Here is a 20,201-nt window from a genome sequence, read left to right on the forward strand (position 1 = left end):
GAGCTTGTAGATCGGCTGTTAAAAACAAATACAAATTTTGCGTTGATTCGATGATAAATGTGTGTGTGTGTGTGTGTGTGGGGGGGGGGGGGGGTTAAAAAAAACTGCTTCTGCTATTATAAAATTAATTGAAAAATTAACCAATCAAAAAAATAAGCAATAGTTGCAGCCCTATAACGATACCTTGATCTGGTAAGTACGAGTCACGAAAGAAAAACGCACAAATCAAGCAACAACCTGATCAAATGAGTGAGGACACAGAGAGAGAAGGAGGGAGGGTGCAGGGGGTGGAGGGAGGGTGCAGGGGGTGGACACACTGAAGACCACAGTTAGGGGAGTGACGGACAGGGAGAGTGGAGGGGGGTCGCATGTTGTGATTGGGTCTCATATTTCTGGAGTGGTCCCACAGACAGATCTTCATACCAGACCCAGACCACAGGGTACACTGCGCTTTTTCCACAGGGGGGTCTGGAACGCTATACTCCAACTCATCACAGATTATACTGTCCTCCACACTCACCTTCTCTCTTTCTCTGCTACCTCCTTATCGTGTTTTCCCATCTTGCCTGCAGGCTGCCCTTCTTACAAGTCTTGTATTTATAGAGGGTCTTCAAATATGGTCAGCATCATTTTGCAGTGCGCAGAAGAGACGCGGGGAGGCTGGAAATAAACTATCAAGTCAACCATCCAGGACTGGAAAAGCTTTTATTTTTTATTTATTTTTTAACAAGGTGAGAGTTTTAAAAATAAATTTAAAATTAATTGAACACACATTTCTTTTCTTCCTCGTATATTTTCATTACTTCCGTTTTGTATTGGCAAAAGTACATAATTTACTTAAATCTCGGCTTATTGTATTGGCAAAAGTACCTAATTTACTTAAAACTTTGAGCATTTCTATGGCATTTCTATGGCAACAGTTTTAGGTATGGTTTATTTTTTATAGACAATGTTCATAGTTGTATCCATGCTGAAAATGTTCCTATTTTCATCTTCTTTTTCCCCCCACACATCAAAAAGGTAGTAAAACAATGTTACATGAACTTGGTTTATAATTCATATTTTATCTTTTGGAGTTCAAATGCACTTGAGCAACAGGTGATGGCGATCGGCAAGGCGCTGTGAACAAAATGGCTGATTATCCCATCCTTCGCTCTCTCTATGTATCTATGCACATAATATGTACATGTACTGTATATGTACACAGTATGTGTGCATGCATGTGTGTATGTACTTACAGTATGTACTTTCTCCCTGTCTCTCTATTTATCCATCGTTCTCTCTCCCCTTGGTATTCTGTACACCTACATTCCTACTATGTAGCATCCCTCTCTGTGCCATTCTCTGGCATTTCTCTCCTTGCGGCTGTGAGCCCCTCCATGCTGAGAGGGAGAGTCACTGTTGGCCTGATGTCTCCAGTGGTAGCCCCAGAGAAACATGACGCAAATACCATGGGTCCCAAAGAGGTGAGTAGGCAAATCAAACATTTAGCTAATCAGGGGAGCTTAAGAGAAAAAAGTGTTATCTCCGTCCGTCCGTCCGTCCGCCCGTCCATCCATCCATCCATGCATCCATCCATCCATATCTGATTTTTAATTCTATCCAAGCAAGTGATGCTGATCCTTGTGAAAGAGTTGAGTTCAGCAGTGGCCCCAACCATCTAACGATCTCTCATCTTTCTGTTTATTACACCGTTTCATTCCATTATTATTCCAGTGTAAATTGATCTTTCTAAAGGACCAGAATGGAGTTACATGTAAGTGTACTATATCTCTGCCACACTGGCCGCAGCCATTTATATATCAATCTAACAATTATGCCTGTCACCTACTTTTTGATGAGATCTCTTTGGGCCATTCAGGTGAAGCTAATCCCTGGTGAAATAGCCGGACAGCATTCAGTTCACAAGCAACATCCTATAGTGGCCTCACTGATCTATCCAGCTAGCCTCATCTAAAGTAAAAGCCTTCTATTTCGTCCTATTCCATGCTCTAACGTATTATCTAATCTCATGTATTGACTGTGTTCCCGGGCATGAAAAGGTTGAGCTGATCTTGGTGAAGGAACAGAATGGTGTTCAGTTCACCTCCTCCACCCTGGTGGCTCCCGCCCAGGGTGGCCCCAGTGGGGGAGAGGAGAGAGAGACCTGGGGGAAGAAGATTGACTTCTTGCTGTCTGTGATCGGCTTCGCCGTGGACCTGGCCAACGTCTGGAGGTTCCCCTACCTCTGCTACAAGAACGGAGGAGGTGAGACCACGGGGCGAGCGGGCAAAGCAAAGGATGCGGCGAGAGAGGGGAGGGGAGGGGAAGGAGTCGGGATGACCTTAAGCATTTTAAACCTTCCACACACACACACACTTGTAGGGGGTGGAAAGAATTTCAGCAGGGGTTGTTGTGTGTTTGCATGTGTGCGTGCGTGCATGTCCTATAGCATATTTGTGCACATATTACGTAGTCACGTGTGTGTGTGTGTGTGTGTGTGTGTGTGTGTGTGTGTGTGTGTGTGTGCTGTTTGAGGTTTGAATCTCTTTATAGAGATCAAAATAGGGGGGAAACCACAGCAGCTGCTGCTGCATAGATTAGCTCCAACAATCAGTAGGGCTAATGATAGCTGTTTAACAGAGGCCTCATTATGTTTAAGAGTGGTAATGATGCTCAGAGGTACGGCTGGCAGTGGCTGGAACCCTGCTCTGCAGCCTGCAGTTCAACACATCTTACCACGTTTCCATGAATCCTGCACGTTGTCATAACTTATTTAGAGAACAGTACAGCCGACTTTCAGTGTGTGCACTTAAGCTATAACTATTATCAGAACACAGATTTCAGGATTGAGGAGCTGACTGACTGCCCAGTGGCTTTGCCAGGCCCATGCATTCTACACTCTGGGGGCATACTATGGTATCACACTGGAACTGGTACTGGTACATTATAATTTAGTCACAAGCTCAAGCTCACAACGTGAGCGTGTAGATTCTTTATTATTCCGATTATTTATTCAGATGCATCTCCATTAGCTGCCACCGAAGTAGCAGCTACTCTTCCTGGGGTCCATGACAAAATAGATCTGTTCTTTTTGCTACTTTTGTGTGACAAAGTATACAGTAGGGCTCAGTGACAAAGGAAGTAAACAATTCTGTTTCTGTAAGAAAAAGAGATATCCATCAGTATAAAAGCCTAGGACTGTTCTTACTGAATATTAAAACATGACACAGTTCATGTGCTAAAACCTATTTTAAGGATGAGAGAAAATCCTTCTAAGACAGGGACCACAGGCAGCATCGAAAAAGAAACAAAAGCTGACATAATGTGTCTTCTTCAGACCCTGAAGAAGACACTGTGCTGTCAAAAAAATTTTGCACTGTTAAAAGTTTCGAAAGATGATCCATGCGCTCCTTCTTAGGTGTGTGTGTGTGTGTGTGTGTGTGTGTGTGTGTGTGTGTGTGTGTGTGTGTGTGTGTGTGTGTGTGTGTGTGTGTGTGTGTGTGTGTGTGTGTGTGTGTGTGTGTGTGTGTGTGTGTGAGAGATGATGATGTGTGTTTAAAGTTAATATCCTATTGTGTTGTGGACCATTTGTACATGGCATGCATTTTAAATGTTTTTGCATCTTTGGGCGTGCAGGTGCATTTTTGGTGCCCTACATGTTCTTCATGGTGATAGCAGGCATGCCTCTCTTCTACATGGAGCTGGCACTGGGCCAGTACAACAGAGTGGGGGCTGCAGGGGTCTGGAAGATATGCCCCATATTCAAAGGTAAGGAGGAGGACAGACACCCTCACACCCTACACTGTCAAAGTCATTTAACTCTGAGCATGTACAAATTAATGACTCACACACACACACACACACACACACACACACACACACACACACACACACACACACACACACACACACACACACACACACACACACACACACACACACAACCTCAATCTCAATCTCAATCTCACTGTGGTTTGTTTTTACCGTTGTGAAAAGTGAAAACTGTACAAAAAAACTTCTCCCAAAGTTTCTTGACTAGTGGATTGATGAAACCCTTTTGAATTGGTTTCGCTTCAGAAGGCATGATTGTCAGTCAGAAGGCTGGACATTTTTTTAAGCTAAAAGGTCAGATTGCCATCTGCAAAATGCTGTTTATTCCACTTACAGTAGCTGGCAGCAGTGAACAGTGTGGTACCTCAAGTTAAATTTAGTTGAAACTAATATAGCCTAGTCAATTGTCACTCAAAGTCTATCTTTTGATCACAAATATGATTTCAAATGCTGCGACTATCAGAGGAGCATCTGCTGTTTCACAGGATGTTGCCAGACACTGCCCTTTAGAAGAGAGCCTTTTTTCTGGACTGAAGGACGCTGTGTGTGTGTGTGTGCGTGTGTGCGTGCGTCCGTGTCCATGTGCGTACCTCCTATGTGCGGACATGTGCTGTCTGATGGAGACCCACTGAGGACGTTGACGTTCTAATCACACGCTTGACGTTCTCTCTCTCTGTTGCACAGCAGGAGGATAACAGTAATTATTTACAGGCACGCTCGCACACACACACACACACACACACACACACACACACACACACACACACACACACACACACACACACCCACACCCACACCCACACCCACACCCACACCCACACCCACACACACACACACACAGACACATGCAGACACATATTGACAGTAATTATTCTGATCAACAAGCCGGTTTCCTCTAAGGATCAATGCCTCTAGTGAAAAGGACTGAGAAGGACAGACAGGCAGAGAGACTGAGAAATTGGATGCCCACATGTGGTGCTAATAGCCGTCGCCTGGACAAATATCAAATCCACGTTAAGGAGGAGTGTAATAAAGCCACTGTTCTGGTCATGGTAATTATGGAAGTTTAGCAATGAAAAGGCCACCTTTGAGAAGTGGACATGGTTTGAAATGCAGGGAAAGGGTAGCTGAGTGGAAAAATGAAGGGTTAGGCCAGCCTTTGAAAAGTGTTGTCCTCATCTTCATAGAAATGGCAAGACTTTGATCTGAATATTCATCCACTTAATAAGTCAGACAGTATGTGCACCCTGTGGTGTTTTATGCACTCTGATAACTGGTTTTCATTGAGCACAGTGAGGGGTCAATATGCTGTTCCCAGAGAGAAACACACACACACACACAAGAAGAATAGGACATTGGAGGGCATGTTGTGTTGCAGTGGCCAAACTGGTTTGTTTTCATTTGGGGGGGGGGTTTAAAAGTCAGCACACATTGGCTGCATAATTGCCAATACCAATGTTGTCCAAAGCGTCAAATAATGGCCATTATTTCGGCCAAACCAAATATCGCGCTCTATATGACACATCAACTGGCATATCCAGCTCCTGAGTCCTGACCATGAAGTTGCCCAACCCCATCTCATTATTATTATTCTATTGTCCTTCTGTCAGGTGTGGGTTTTACAGTGATCCTCATCTCCCTGTACGTTGGGTTCTACTACAACGTCATCATCTCCTGGGCACTCTTCTACCTGTTCTCTTCGTTCACCAGCGAGTTACCCTGGGTGCACTGTAACAACAGCTGGAACAGCGACAACTGCTCTGACTGGGCATTCAACAGCTCCATCAACACCCCAGCTCAGGAGTACTTCAGGTAAATTATGTCGGCCCCCACAAACAGAATATACAGGCATCTCCATTCTGCAATCTAATCTGACCTAATCTGTCACATAAGGCAACTAGAAAGATTGCACTCAGTAGAGTAACTGTATCGTCAATGTATGCCATTTCTCCTTGTGAGAAATTATGTAATGTTTTTTTACAGCTTCCTTAATTGTTTCCTTGGCTTTTTCAACGGAAATGTTTGTCATGTCTTTGGGGCTGCCTACTGATCATCCTACCAAGTTTAATGAAATCCTGCTACCCTTTAGCAATTTTGACAAGGATCTCTTGATTGTTATGTGGATCCTTGAACTTTTCTCCCCAAAAGATAATCATCTCTTCAGGACAGGCTAATGATTAACAAGTTTCATGTTTCGAGTTATTTCGAGAAAAGTATCATTTTTAAAACCTAGTTAACCTAAACTAAAAGTTACTAGCCCTCATGGGAACTGTACCTACAGCAATATTTTAGGATATACTGTAAGTGCATTTGGAATGTTGAAATATTCGTTATTATTAGTTGATAACGAAAGTCATACAAGATAAGATAAACCTGTATAAACCTTTATTGAGACAGCTGGATGTGTCTCCATTCGAACACAACCAGGTGTCTCCTATCCAAATGAGGGGCTGTTGTGTTGTGACAGCTGAGACATTTCATCAAAGTTAGTGAAAATGACTGGTTGCTATTTCTATCCATCCACCTGGGGACAATTTTGCCGCCTGAGTCAAACATTATTTGAATGTAAATTTCACAGTGGGGATATACAGTTAGTGTGATGTTACAGACCTAAGTCTGAAGCATCTTCATCATTTCTCATCTGAACTGTAAGAGTGAGCTACATTTGATAATCTGATTTGCTCTGTTAGAAGGCTGCCTTGGGAATCCTCCCTGCCACAAACAGTCTCTCACTATCTATGTGTTGTTTATAAATTAAATTATTATTATTCACAGTATGTCACATTTTTGTTTTATTTCAGGAGTTTCCAGAATCAGAAGTTCCCTTGTACCCTGAGATTTGTGAAGATGCTTCAGTTTTAAAATCCTTCTGTTTCACATTTGAAAAAAAGACCCAGACAGGCAGTGGTCATTGTATAGTCAATGAAGGAGAAATGCCTTCCACCATGGTTACCATTAAATATTTAATAGCATCTCTAAAGTAAAATTCCATCACAGGCTATAAATGATAGCTGGGATCATGTTTCATGTGTGTTGTCCTGGTTTCCCTGGGCTGTTGGTGCAGGCGTGGCGTGCTCCACATCCAGGACAGCACAGGTATTGATGACCTGGGCCGTCCTCGCTGGCAGCTGACGTCCTGTCTGGCTGTGGTGATGGTTCTGCTGTACTTCAGCCTCTGGAAGGGAGTCAAGACCTCTGGAAAGGTTGGACATGAACAGTACCAATGTTAATTACCGTAATTTCCGGACTATAAAGCGCACCTGAATATAAGCCGCACCAGCTAAATTTAGGGTAAAAACCAAATGTGTACATATACAAGCCGCACTGGACTATAAGCTGCATAGAGGCCATAGAGATAGATTTAGAAGGTCCCCTAGTGGCCGTTAGCTGTAAAAATCCATTGTATGCAGGGTTCAAAGCATGGGGAAAAGTAGCGGCTTATAGTCCGGAAATTACTCTTCACTGTAGATGTATTAGTTCAGAGGGATCACATCAGAACATCAGGCCACACACTGAATCTGGTTGCAACTCTACTGTGCATGACTTGACCCAGTTTCTAAACACAGTTCGTTATTATAGCATGCCCCCTTTTGGACTGGAGGGAACCAACCCCAGGAGTATTTCCAATTTTCAATACTTTTACTTCTACAGTAGGCCTACTGCCACTACATCTCAGACTCAGAGCCGGCAAATGTACATTTACTCCAATACAATTTCTTTGTAGATTTTGATTATTATTACAAAGCCCATAACATTTCGGCCTTGTGAAAACAAGCTCACAGCTTGTGGATCTGCTATTTTCAAAAGATATATATACATTTTGAAATGGGACATTTTGCATAATGAGTACTTTCTACTTTTGGTACTTTCAACTTTCAAGTACATGTTGATAACACTTTTGTACTTTTATTCAAGTCAATTTTGAATTCCGGACTTTTCCCTTAAATAGTATTGAGATTTTACCATTTAGGATGGGAACTGACCTTGTGGGGTTTTTACCTTTCAAGACAGGAACTCCTTTTGGGGTTCTTGTTGCTACCGTATTGTATAGTATACTAGAGGTTGCTCACATCTAGCTGGAAAAAAGAAGGAAAAACTCGGCTTAACGCTTCTGAAGAGAAGTAGATGTTTAAGATGGAGGGAGTGAGTGTAATAGCCGGTTTCACAAACGGAAGCGACCGGAAACGGAAACTGCAGAAGCTGGGTTGAAAACGTAAAGGTAAAGTGAGTGACATCAGAGCACAGACAGCACAGAGACGTAAACGGCAGTTCTGCAAAGTCCGCATACGTCATGCGGCCTATGACTTGTGACACGGTGACCTGGCGATTTCCGTCGCCAACTCGCCTAGCTCAATTATAAATATACATACATTTATTTATTTTTTAAATAAATATTTGAAGTTTTGCAGAAAAGACAGGATTAAGAAGGCATTTTTTTTAATCGGCCTCATATCTAAATGGGTTAAGAAAAGTGTTTGCTTGCCTTTTCACCAGTGTAACAGCTTCTGTAAGAAATGTCAGGATTTAAGCGAGTGACCCATGACATCCTTTCTAAACCATAGGACTTAAAATGAACGCACGCACGCACGCACGCACGCACACACACACACACACACACACACACACACACACACACACACACACACACACACACACACGCACACACACACACACACACACACACACACACATATTCATGTCCAGATGTTCTGTACATATCCCTACCATTGTGTGTGTGTGTGTGTGTCCGCCAGGTCGTGTGGATCACAGCTACCATGCCCTATGTGGTTCTGACTGTACTGTTGATCCGAGGAGTCACTCTGCCGGGAGCCATTGACGGCATTAAGGCTTACCTCTCTGTGGACTTCAACAGACTCTGTGATGCCAAGGTGAGCTGGAGTACAGAGGGAATGGAGAGCGAGTGGGAGTTGGGGGGGTCTCACCATAGAGTATTAAAAGGATAGAGACTGATCTGGCGCGAAGCTCCGCCCCCTCTGCTATTCATGTCAGTGGAAGTTGCTCAGTGGCGTTTTGAAGCAGCCCGAAGGACCGTCTATTTCCGCCTTTTTGGGCGCATTTCCGCATTGGACCACCAAATTTGTGGTCCAATGCGGAAATGCAACCGAGCGCTCAATGTTAAAGCCCAGGGTTTCCTCGTCATGAATCCACGGGTCCGCCTGCAGTCCTTCCTCTTACCACTAGGGCCCAGCGCTTCAACGTTGGAGTGCCTCACTGGCCCCTTGGGTCTCAGTGGTCTCAGTGGAGAATGGAGTATAATACAGGTGAGGAAACAAGGATGCAGGGAAGAAAAAGCGAGGTGAGGATGACACGTTGACTTGATTCATGTACTGGCATTTCAGGTCGTTGGTTAACAATTAACATAGCATATAATCAGTTCAACCACTTTAACCCTATGCTGTACATCGGCTAAATTAAAAAATATATATATTGAAAGAAATTTGACAAATTTTAAATATATTTCTTCAAGCCTTTATTTGATAGCAATAGTGGAGATAGACAGGAAATGGCAGGAGAGAGATGGGAAAGTGCCTCAGGTCGGTCGGATCTGATCCTTGATGGTATGACCTCTACCAGATCATCCACAGGAGCGCTCTGAGCTAAATTGCCAATCTACAAGCGTAATGTTGCAATGCATTTGAGCTTGTAGGTCTGCTATTCTCGCAAGACATTCCTTGCAAATAAGTATAATATACTTGATATTATCAAGCCCTTATGCCACTAAAATCTGTTTTATTTCACTATAATTAGCTTGAAAATCTTCATTAACCTTTTGCATTCTTTCGGAATGTGATCTACATGCGTGGTTTAATGACAGATTGTGGTGCATCTGTTTTGAAATACCTGTCGTACCATAACCCCTTCAAAGAAATGGTTCTAGTGGAATGGCGTTTACTATGTAATTCATTGCTAATATTTTCTCTATCATGAAATCCACCACGAGAGCTTATGAAAATGTCCAATACATGCCTAATAACAGTGAGCATACAGGGAGGGGGAAAGAGAGAGGGAGGGAGGGAGTTAGAGAGAGATAGAGAGAGGGAGACAGAGGGAGTGAGTGTTGCATGGCAGTCATTTGAGAATTAGATTAGACATATGCATGGAGCAGTAATTTGCAAAATTACCCTCCGTATTCACAAGTGTCTTTCATCTACTGCCGTTGAATGAGTTTCCTGCAATTATCCCTAATAACAGCTTTTTTCCTCTCCTGTGCCTTTTGTTTGCCGCTCCACACTCTCCAGGTCTGGATCGAGGCGGCAACACAGATCTGCTTCTCTCTGGGAGTGGGGTTCGGTGTACTGATCGCCTTTTCCAGCTACAACAAATTCAACAACAATTGTTACAGGTAAAAGCAGTTGGAACATTGTAAGACAATGGTGAGAGAGATAGAGAGAGAGAGAGAGAGAGTGAGAGAGAGAGAAATGTACATGTACGCAACGCACACACGCACACGCACCACGGTGCACGCATGCACACGCACACACACACACACACACACACACACACACACACACACACACACACACACACACAAAGTTAAATTACAATAACCTTTGAAATCCTTGAAACCCACCATGGCTTTGTCACCCTCCTTTACACCGTACAGAAATAACATCAATGAACTATGTCACCCTTTGAAAAGAATCAGACTCCTACAGAAAGCATGTATCTCACCTTTCACAATGTTTTTCTACATCTGAGAACTGGCCTTTTATCTAACTGACAGACCTGTTTGGTACAGTTCCCAGAGGAATACCAAATAAAATAAAATGGGAATTATGACATTATAGGCCTATCAATGACAATACCATCCAGTTCAATGAAAAGTCCACTTTAAGGAAGTATGCGTTGTTGAGACATATTTGATCAATGATTGATTAATTGTTTGATGGGTGTTGGGTTGATTGATTGTTATTTGCCTTTTCAACAATTAATAAAGGAATTGATTGACAACATTCAGCAAATTCAGGTTTTTAACCTAGATGTTGTAATGTTCAACTCTTTAAGATATTACTTCAGTCTGTCTGCCTGTCAAGGTTATTGCGACTGCAGGTCACATTTACTATGAAATCGTGCATTTCCCGTCAGTCAGTCAGTCAGTCAGTCAGTCACGCCCATATGGTCATGCCTCATGACATCATTTGGTGTCATCAATATTTAGCCCATATATGGAGAACCCTGATGTCATCGATATTGGCCAGAAACTCTAAATCTCACCTCAAACCCTTAGATCTCCAGAGCTGACCTGTTCTGACATTCCATATGTTGATCCTTCCCCATCCATCCTTCCTCTTCGATGTCTCCCTTTTGACTGATACCTGTCCATTTAAACTCTAAACGGGCCTGCCCCAAAGTTATTAGTGCAGCCACGCGGCCACGACCAGCAGCCGGTGAAAACTCAACAGGTCCGATAATTAAGGCCCGGCCCTACCTGGGCCCTCATCAAACCCTGTACACTCAAGACACTGCTCCAGCTGCCACCCTTAGATCTCCAGATATGGTGCTGACCTGTTCTGACATTACATATGTTGATCTGATCTCATCAAACCCTGTACACTCAAGACACGCTCCATATATGGCCAGTACAGAATTCATTCCATATGTTGATCTGCCAAAGTGCCAGCAGTCTGCTGTCACCCAGGTGGATATGTTGATCTAACCCCCCATTTGGGACTCCCCCAGCAGTCTGCTGTCACCCAGGCGGATATGTTGATCTAACCCCCCATTTGGGACTCCCCCAGCAGTCTGCTGTCACCCAGGCGGATATGTTGATCTGACCCCCCATTCGGGGGAGTGCCAGAACACCAGAACTGGAACATTTCTGTTCCAGTTTTAACCGTTTATCTTTTTTTTTTTTAAATACTGTTTAATAACCTGCTTGATATGATTCTATTTTATTCATCCAGAGATGCCATCATCACGAGCTCCATAAACTCGTTAACCAGTTTCTTCTCCGGCTTCGTGGTCTTCTCCTTCCTTGGGTACATGTCCCACAAACACAACGTGCCCCTGGACAAAGTCGCTAGAGATGGTAAGCCATTTTGTTCTCATATCACACTCCAACATGGTGTAGTGGTGATTTCATCTTTAGTGGTACGCTAACGCTATTTTATGTCGCATTCACACCAGGAAGCCAGGAACATGCTCATAAAGTGCTCTGTGTTCAAAGTGATGGGTTCTCAAGCTTTTTCATGCCAAGGAAACCCAAATTGATATGCATTTGGACACGGACCTCCTGGTAAATTTATATAGCGCCTTTATCCAAGGCGCTTTACATAGATGGTGCATTACATTCACCCATTCATACACCGATGGCGGAGGAAACCATGCAAGGGTTTAGCGTCTTGCTCAAGGACACTTCGACACTAACTCAATTGTTGTAGTACAAGCTCGGAAGCGTGGCTGCTTTTTTGAGTGTGGTAAAAAGGACCCCTGGGGGACACCGGACCTCACTTTGAGAACCAATACTCTACAATGTGGTATGTGAAATGAGAGAGCGGAAGGTATTGGCGGATAATCCATAGTATAATTTTAGTATTGCTCCATGATCAGCACTATCACATGATAGTGTAAACCCCCCACAGTGGAATAGCTGATGTCAAAATAGTAGAAACATGTTGCAATGTTTATTGAAAGAGTGTAAGTATGTAAAAGGAGTCTGGTTGCCAGCACTGTAATAGTTATCAATTTCAACCGATCTGTTGTTAGCTTCCTTTTTGGCAATCTTGAATTTATAATACACTACAGTGAGACTTTGTTTCTTCTCAGGTGTTGGGTTAGTATTTGTGATTTACCCAGAAGCCATTGCAACATTACCTGGGTCCTCGGTGTGGGCTGTCATTTTCTTCTTCATGTTACTAACACTGGGCATTGACAGTGCTGTGAGTACACGCACACGCGCACGCACACGCACGCACACACACACACACACACACACACACACACACACACACACACATAGCCTGGTTAATAAACCAGACTAATATCGCACGGACCGCGGGATATTAGTCTGGGGAAGCTCAGCTTGGATTTCATTTCCAGGGGGGCGGGTTGAAACATTTTCTCTTTGACGCAATTGGTTAGAGCTACTGTCAGTCAAAGGTCTCAAGCATTGAAAGTCACTGTACCAAAGCCCGCCCATATTGCATACCGTGTCCCGATTGGCCGCCCCATTTCTCTGGTGTAGGAAATGGGCGTACAATTGAGCCTCTCCAGACCGTAATCCGCCGGCAGGCAAATTCTTTTTTGCCAACGGCTGATTCGGTCTGGTTTATTAACCAGGCTAACACACACACACACACACACACACACACACACACACACACACACACACACACACACACACACACACACACACACACACACACACACACACACACACAGATAGCATAGATAATAACAACAACAACAACAACAATAATGGCTGTCGTTTTCCATGTTCATCTTTGCTGTATTTCAGTTAGTTATTATGTTCTGATCTATTGTAGATGGGAGGGATGGAGTCGGTGATCACAGGGCTGATTGATGAGTTTAAGTGCCTTCACAAGCACCGCGAACTCTTCACCCTCTTTATCGTAGTCTCAACATTCCTCACATCTCTCTTCTGTGTGACTAATGTAAGTAATATGCAAGTGGTGGAAAAAGTACTCGCATGTAATGTCTTTTATGTCCTAAGGATGCCCAAAATAGAGATGTAGAAAAGAAAATAAGGGAAAACTCTAGTTCTTTGCTTAAATATCTACAATATAGTATTGTTTTGTCTCTGTTGTCCCCCCTCTCTCTCTCCCCCTCTCTCTTTCTCTCCCTCTCTCCCTCCCTCTTTCCGGTCCTCTCCAGGGTGGGATGTATGTATTTACGCTGTTGGACCACTTTGCGGCAGGAACATCGATTCTCTTTGGAGTGCTTATTGAGGCCATCGGCATTGCATGGTTCTACGGTGAGAAAGAGAGGGAGAATGAAGCAGGAACGGGTGACTCCTGTCTTTTCATGGCCTGCAAAGCTGATGTCACATTAGAGGGATTGATGAGATATGTGTTGGTTCAGGTCTGTGCCTCATTGCACCTTAGTCCTATTAGACTTAAGGATTCTGAGGCGGACAAGTTTTTTGTCAATAATGATTGTTGCCTCTTCAGACTCAGGCCCACATTAGGTCCACTTAGTTAGGTAGCATGGTGTGGAAGTAGATATAGTTCTAGGAGGGCTTATTGATGTTGAATAACTTCAGTTGTGACTGCCTCATTGTTTTTCACGGCAAAACTCTCTTATTTTTACACTGTATTCTGAAGATCATTAAGCTAGTGGGCTACCATTTTCTTATTTTCTTACTAGTATAGAGATACATCATGTATATTCATCTATGTCCAAACTCCCACTAAACAACAATCCTGTGAACAGAAAGATAATGCAATGTCTAACCATAAATGGCAGCGCTTCCATTTCAGCACCATGGACAGTTCACAACTCCAGAGTGCGTGCCTATTTTCACAGTCGGACCAGTTACAAACTATTTTCAACAATTTTCGCTTTCACACAACATTAACAAACTAACAAAATGTCATTTCAGGATAAGTCATGGATGTTTGAATTACTTGTTGTATTCTTTGGCTAGAATTCTCAAATCAGTCCATACTTGATTGCATAATGATAATGAATGATAATGTTACTTTTAAATGGTTACATGAAAGCTATATCATTAAGATGATGATTTTATGATAAGAGGACCTCCAATACAGAGTACAGAACAAATTTCCATATGGGGACATTAAATAATGAGTATTATTATTATTATTATTACCAGTACAACGCCCTGAGGGGGAGAAGTGACCTCGCCCTAAAGGGCGAGGCTGCGTGCACGCATCCGCCTGGGTGACGGCAGACTGCTGGGCGAGCATTATTATTATTATTTTTACAACAACAATCGTCTAACTCTAAACCTACCAGACCACCAGTATGATTCTTTAAGGTAACAAGATTGATCTGAATTTCTATATCAAGTCTGGTGTTGTCTAGCTCTCTGTCTATGCACACTGAGGTCTATAAAGAGTTAAATGCTAACCAGACCCAGGGAGGTGAGGTCTGTGTGGCTCCCCGTCACTGGGTTTTGACCCTGGCAAGTCAAATAAATCTAGCCTACGGCTTCGGTGGGCCTTTTCCCAGGTCCCATCACTGCTGACAGGAACCCCTTAACCACTGGCCTCTGTGGCCCTCCATGGTACCATGTGCTACATGAGTACATTCTGGTTTGTTCAATACCTGGCAGTCAGTCTTGATTTCTGGCTGTGCAGTTAGAGATGCCCTGCAGGCAGGAACACGGTGAGAGGGTTTAACCACTTAAACCCTATATTCTTAGTAAGATGGAGTTACTTGCTGTGTACTTTTTTACCCTCTACACCAAACGTCTTCACCATAAATAGCCGATAGCTCACAACGTGTCGTCATGATCTTGAATACTGCAATTCTTCTAAGAAAGTCCCCCTCAAGAATAGGGATTATAGGGATTGATCATACTGTACAATACATACAGGTATATGATGCTTGCTATACCCTAGTTATGAATACTTTTCAATACTTTTATATTTTGTATCGCACAGATCAAGTGCACAGCACAATAACAGTAGCTATTCTCTTATCTTTCTTTCTTTTTTACTTTTGACTAACCACTTAAACCCTATACAGACCTGAGTTGTAACTGTACTTTTTTCCATCAACATCAAATCTCTTCGCCCAAAATGACGATGTACAAGCTTGTACATGGGCTATTTTTGCTGAATGTTGCCCAGAATTGGGATGCTGGGGTTCAAGAAGCAACATTGAGCACTTATACATGTGTGTTTCAGGAGTGGACCGTTTCAGTGACGACATTGAGGAAATGATTGGCCATAGACCAGGCTTGTACTGGAGGCTGTGCTGGAAGTTTGTCAGCCCCTGCTTTCTCTTGGTGAGTCGGCTGAAAAATCTGCATAGTGTACCTCAGTCCTTCACCTTTTCTTTCTCCAGGGTCCGAAGGAATAGCCTCGCAACACACACTTATAAATTGCCAAGAAAACTTGTCACAGCTTGAGTTTGGCATTCATGTTGAGTTGCTACTGTATAGTCTTCATCATGGTCCTTCAAACGTGTAGCTTTTAACAGAAGAAAACCCCACCCAACCTGCCAGGGCAGGTTTTTTACTCTGTGTTCTGATGCGTTTTCAGGTGCAATGAAAAGACAAAGCCCTTTTTGCCTGTGGGTGTCGCTGTTGAGGGATTTAGCCTGTCAATCACCGCCTCTGCTCCGAAAAAATATATCATGAGACCTTTAACATCCATTCAAATGTCAAAGTGCAGTACATCTGTAGCGGAAGTAGCCGAAGTGGATGCTTTTATGCAGTTGTCTGTGAGCCCATAATTGTGTTCAGTATGTGCTACTGTATGTCACAGACATCTGAGGAGAGCAGCAGTGGGTGTGTTCAATCATGCATTCTATTAAATTCTAAATTATACTTTAGTGTCTAAGAAATTATAATTATGGATGAAGATCTTATTACACTTAACGATGTGGATGGTTGGCAAGTATAGTATGCAATATTAGTAAAATAAAGTGTGTACTCTTACAGTCAGTGGTGTAGTAGCCTAGTCCACAGTGTCTGGAATAGTGGGTGTAATTGTGCCTGTAAAAAAGCAAGTGGGTTAATGTTCTCTACCTACAGGTACGTATTTGCTATACCCTCCACTACACAGAGTACATTATATTATTAATGTAAGCTACTTGTCCGTCCGTGTTAATGAGGACAAATCATTTCACCACATAATAACACCATAGTAACACCTCCTATGTTGACAGAACATTTTACTGCTCTCCACGGAAGAAATATTTGTTTGTTTGCTTTTTTTTATTATTATTTATTTAGAGAAGCCAATTATTATTTTTTACCCCTTTGATCTCCCAGTTTCGTCGTTATGCCAATTAATTCCTCCCACTGCTTTCCACTGCTGTTGTGCCCTATGCTGGCTCAGCTGCCTCTGACGGATGCCACTGGGAGGACATCCGTCCTACTCCTCCTTTATATTTTATCCAAAAATGCGATTGTAGTGTTTTGGAATGAAATCCCTCTCCTCTCTCTGCACAGTTCATGGTGGTGGTGAGCTTCACTACGTATAACCCTCCAAAGTACGACAACTATCAGTTTCCTATGTGGGCTAACTTGTTGGGCTGGTGCTTGGCTATTTCATCCATGATCATGGTGCCTCTCTACGCAATCTACAAGCTCTGCATTTTGCCTGGAAAGTTCTGTGATGTAAGCCTAAATTATGTTGTCTTGTTAGCAAATAGTTTGTAGATGTTATGTTTCAGCTAAGGTTTCATTCATGTCCACCATATTCTTCAAGCTGCAGTAAGTTTAATTTGGTCCTACAGTATATGAGACAGATTTAAGCATTTGTGGGGTTCCTTTAAAGCTGCACCATGAAAGTGTTTAAATCTAAATGTGTTATCATTCTAAATAACAAAAGGATAAAATCAGCCCTTTGCTCCTAATTAAAACGCAGTACATTTACTGTACAAGTCATGTTCTGGTATCAGCATGAGCAGACACTTTGGAAAACTCTCCATTTGATATGTTTTTATTTAATTTTTCAGGGTGATTTGTAAATAATAAATATTATACATACAGTTACATATATACATACAGTTATAACTTATAAGATAAACAAGCATGCATATTTTGTCTCCTCTTTCTGTACAGAGACTGGCTTATGCCATCACCCCGGAGACAGAACATCACTTAGTGGATAATGGGGAAGTTCGACAATTCACGGTAAATGCCCTCTAATAATGAAGAGTGTTCAACCTTTATTGATCCCACAAGGCTAATTCAGTTGTCATAGCAGCACCACAATAGGAAACACAGGGCAGATTGATACAGATCGGGGTAGGGATACAGCTATAGGGAGAGATATCTCTTTGAGAGTAAAGAAATAGAGTGGAAATTAGGTACCAAAAAAACAAAGAAAGGAGAATTGAGGTGAACACTACCATTAGTGGTATGGGTAATTATGTCAGTCAATCGATAAACGAGTAATACACAATCTAACAGCAGTAAAACATATTTAGCCTAATGTACAATCTATAGGAATATGATTAACAATTATGTGGTAATATGGGTAATAATCAGTGCAGGAGACGGCAAATAATAATTTAGTTTTAGTCAGTCTTTTGAATAACATTGGTTGCATGCTGAAAATAGCTGTTCTACAAGCTGGACGTGCTGCAGCTTAATTGTAGATCTGCTCATTTCAGGGCGCAACACCCGAGTGCAACCAAACATCTTCTCCGCTAGTTCCTCCCTACCATTTTAGTCTAGTTTTTATTTGTTTGATGAAATTGTCAACATATTTAGTCTTAATTTTACTCATCGTAGCTTAGTTTTTATTTACTGTAGTTTTCGTTAGTGAAAAAAGGTAGTCGACAAACACTTTTCGTCATAGTTTTAGCCGTTGAAATGAACAGTGGAAGACCCGCGTATCCCAAACGTCTTGGGCTGGGTTCTGGATTAAAAGTGTATCATCCTCCTCAGACCTTATCATCAATTTGCTTAACTTTTGCATGACACGCAGTCGCGTGATGACAGCTGATGTCACGGCACTTCATATTGTTATCAAACTGAAACAGCAGATATTGTGTTATGTCTCATCATGTTATTAAGAATAAAGATAGACATACAGTTCACAGTAGCCTATACGTCCGTGGTTACACATGTTTCAAGTTCATAAAAAGTATGTTTTTTGGAAGTACAGTATGAAGTTCATTTTATTTATTGATTATATTATGGTGGTAGACCATGTGTGACTACATTTGACTGAGGGACTGCCATTGGACTTTTTTGAATTTTCGTTTTTTTCATGTCATATGAAAGAAGGGAATCATAGCTTCAAATTGACATATTAGTTTGACCTACCGGTATGTATCATAGTGGAAATAAACCATGAGTGGCACAATTAGTTTTTGTGTATTTGCTCATGTCTACATCGTATTCTTTTCCCACAGCTGCATCACTGGTTGAAGGTCTGAGAACAAAGAGAGAGATAGAGAGAGAGAGACAGAGAGAGAGAGAGAGAGAGAGAGAGAAGGAGAAAAGATGAATGGAGAAATGAGATGAATGAATGGTTAGCTGCTCTGCAAAGATCTGATGAGCTCAGCAGAAGAGACAGAGGAACAGGAAGAGGTGATGTTGATGATCATACTAATACTATACATGCCATACAAATCGCTGTGGTCTTATTGTCATCAATGGACGTGAAGCTGTGCTGTGATCCTGGTCACCATAGGTGTTTGCACTCTGATGAGGGAGATTCTGTCAAACACGTGAAGCGGTATTCATCCTTTGGTGTTATAGAATCATATTCGTCTAATCACAAGGCATTTTTCTTTATATATTTGTGTTATTTATTTCCATCGCAAAGGATGGATGGTAATGTGAGAAATGTTTCTCATTCAAACCAAGCCACTATAGCTTAAGAAAAAGTAATACCTCCACTCTTCCATCGAAACTGTTTATATAATGAAAACAAAAAAGCTCGTGTTGAGCTCAAAATAATTGTTGTTGTTTTATTAATTGGACTGCTTTCATGGTGTAATGTAGTTCTGTGGAGCCAAGCGATCAGATCTCCAGCTACTGATACATCTGACAAAATCCAGTAGTATCAGACCTATGCCCATTGCTTGAAAAACAATCCTGATACCATCACAAATTAAGGAACGCCCTAAAGTCTTGGTTTCTGTGAGCTGTAATATATTTTTACATTTCAGAATTGTTTCATCCCATTCATTGAATTTCGATGTCACCCGTGACCCGACTTATCAGTAGGCAGAGATCTCTGTTCGTCTGGCTACGTGAGACTAGGTGTAATGAAACAGTTCTGATATTATATAGCTAAACAGAAACCTTTTCCCTAGTCTGGTAAACCGCCCCGGTCGCGAAATTCATATTTCCATGTGTATTCTGCAAAAATAATGGATATAATACAAAACATGGGAAAAGATGGGAAAGAAAGGCGTTTTTTGATTTGCATCCTAAAATGAAGGTGGTACATTGAGTGAATACCACTAGCTAACCTGTTTGACTTCATTTCAGTCAATATCAGTATATATTTGTCAGTATTTTATACAATGACTGTTATCATAGCTAATGTTTCCACCAGTATTCTATATATCAATTTATTTGTTTGAATCATACAGTACATCATTGAGAAATGTTAATCTGGTATTTGTGAAAGGGTGAAAACATGCAGATGAAGATGCTAGAATATCAATGTAGTCCTGTAATGGAAATCAATATGATTATGACAAAAATCTATCTGTGTCATTCTGTTACTGCTGTTATGTTTATTTAT

At 42.0% G+C, this 20,201-nt stretch overlaps 1 protein-coding gene across 1 annotated transcript; it reads left to right on the forward strand.

Moving 5' to 3' along the window:
• Positions 1-1,379: 1,379 nt before the first annotated feature.
• slc6a3 (solute carrier family 6 member 3) lies at positions 1,380-18,879 on the forward strand (the record flags this gene model as incomplete). Its single annotated transcript, XM_083761392.1, has 15 exons — positions 1,380-1,466; positions 2,043-2,247; positions 3,619-3,750; positions 5,424-5,625; positions 6,878-7,016; positions 8,568-8,702; positions 10,074-10,177; positions 11,739-11,863; positions 12,601-12,713; positions 13,320-13,448; positions 13,669-13,768; positions 15,669-15,769; positions 16,940-17,107; positions 17,555-17,626; positions 18,856-18,879. The coding sequence occupies 15 exons, from the start codon at positions 1,380-1,382 to the stop codon at positions 18,877-18,879; spliced, it is 1,836 nt and encodes a 611-aa protein (XP_083617518.1).
• Between the last annotated feature and the right edge of the window lie 1,322 nt (positions 18,880-20,201).

The sequence above is a fragment of the Protomyctophum parallelum genome (assembly GCF_964188405.1).
Source record: "Protomyctophum parallelum genome assembly, chromosome: 3".
In the NCBI taxonomy this organism is placed as follows: Eukaryota; Metazoa; Chordata; class Actinopteri; order Myctophiformes; family Myctophidae; genus Protomyctophum; species Protomyctophum parallelum.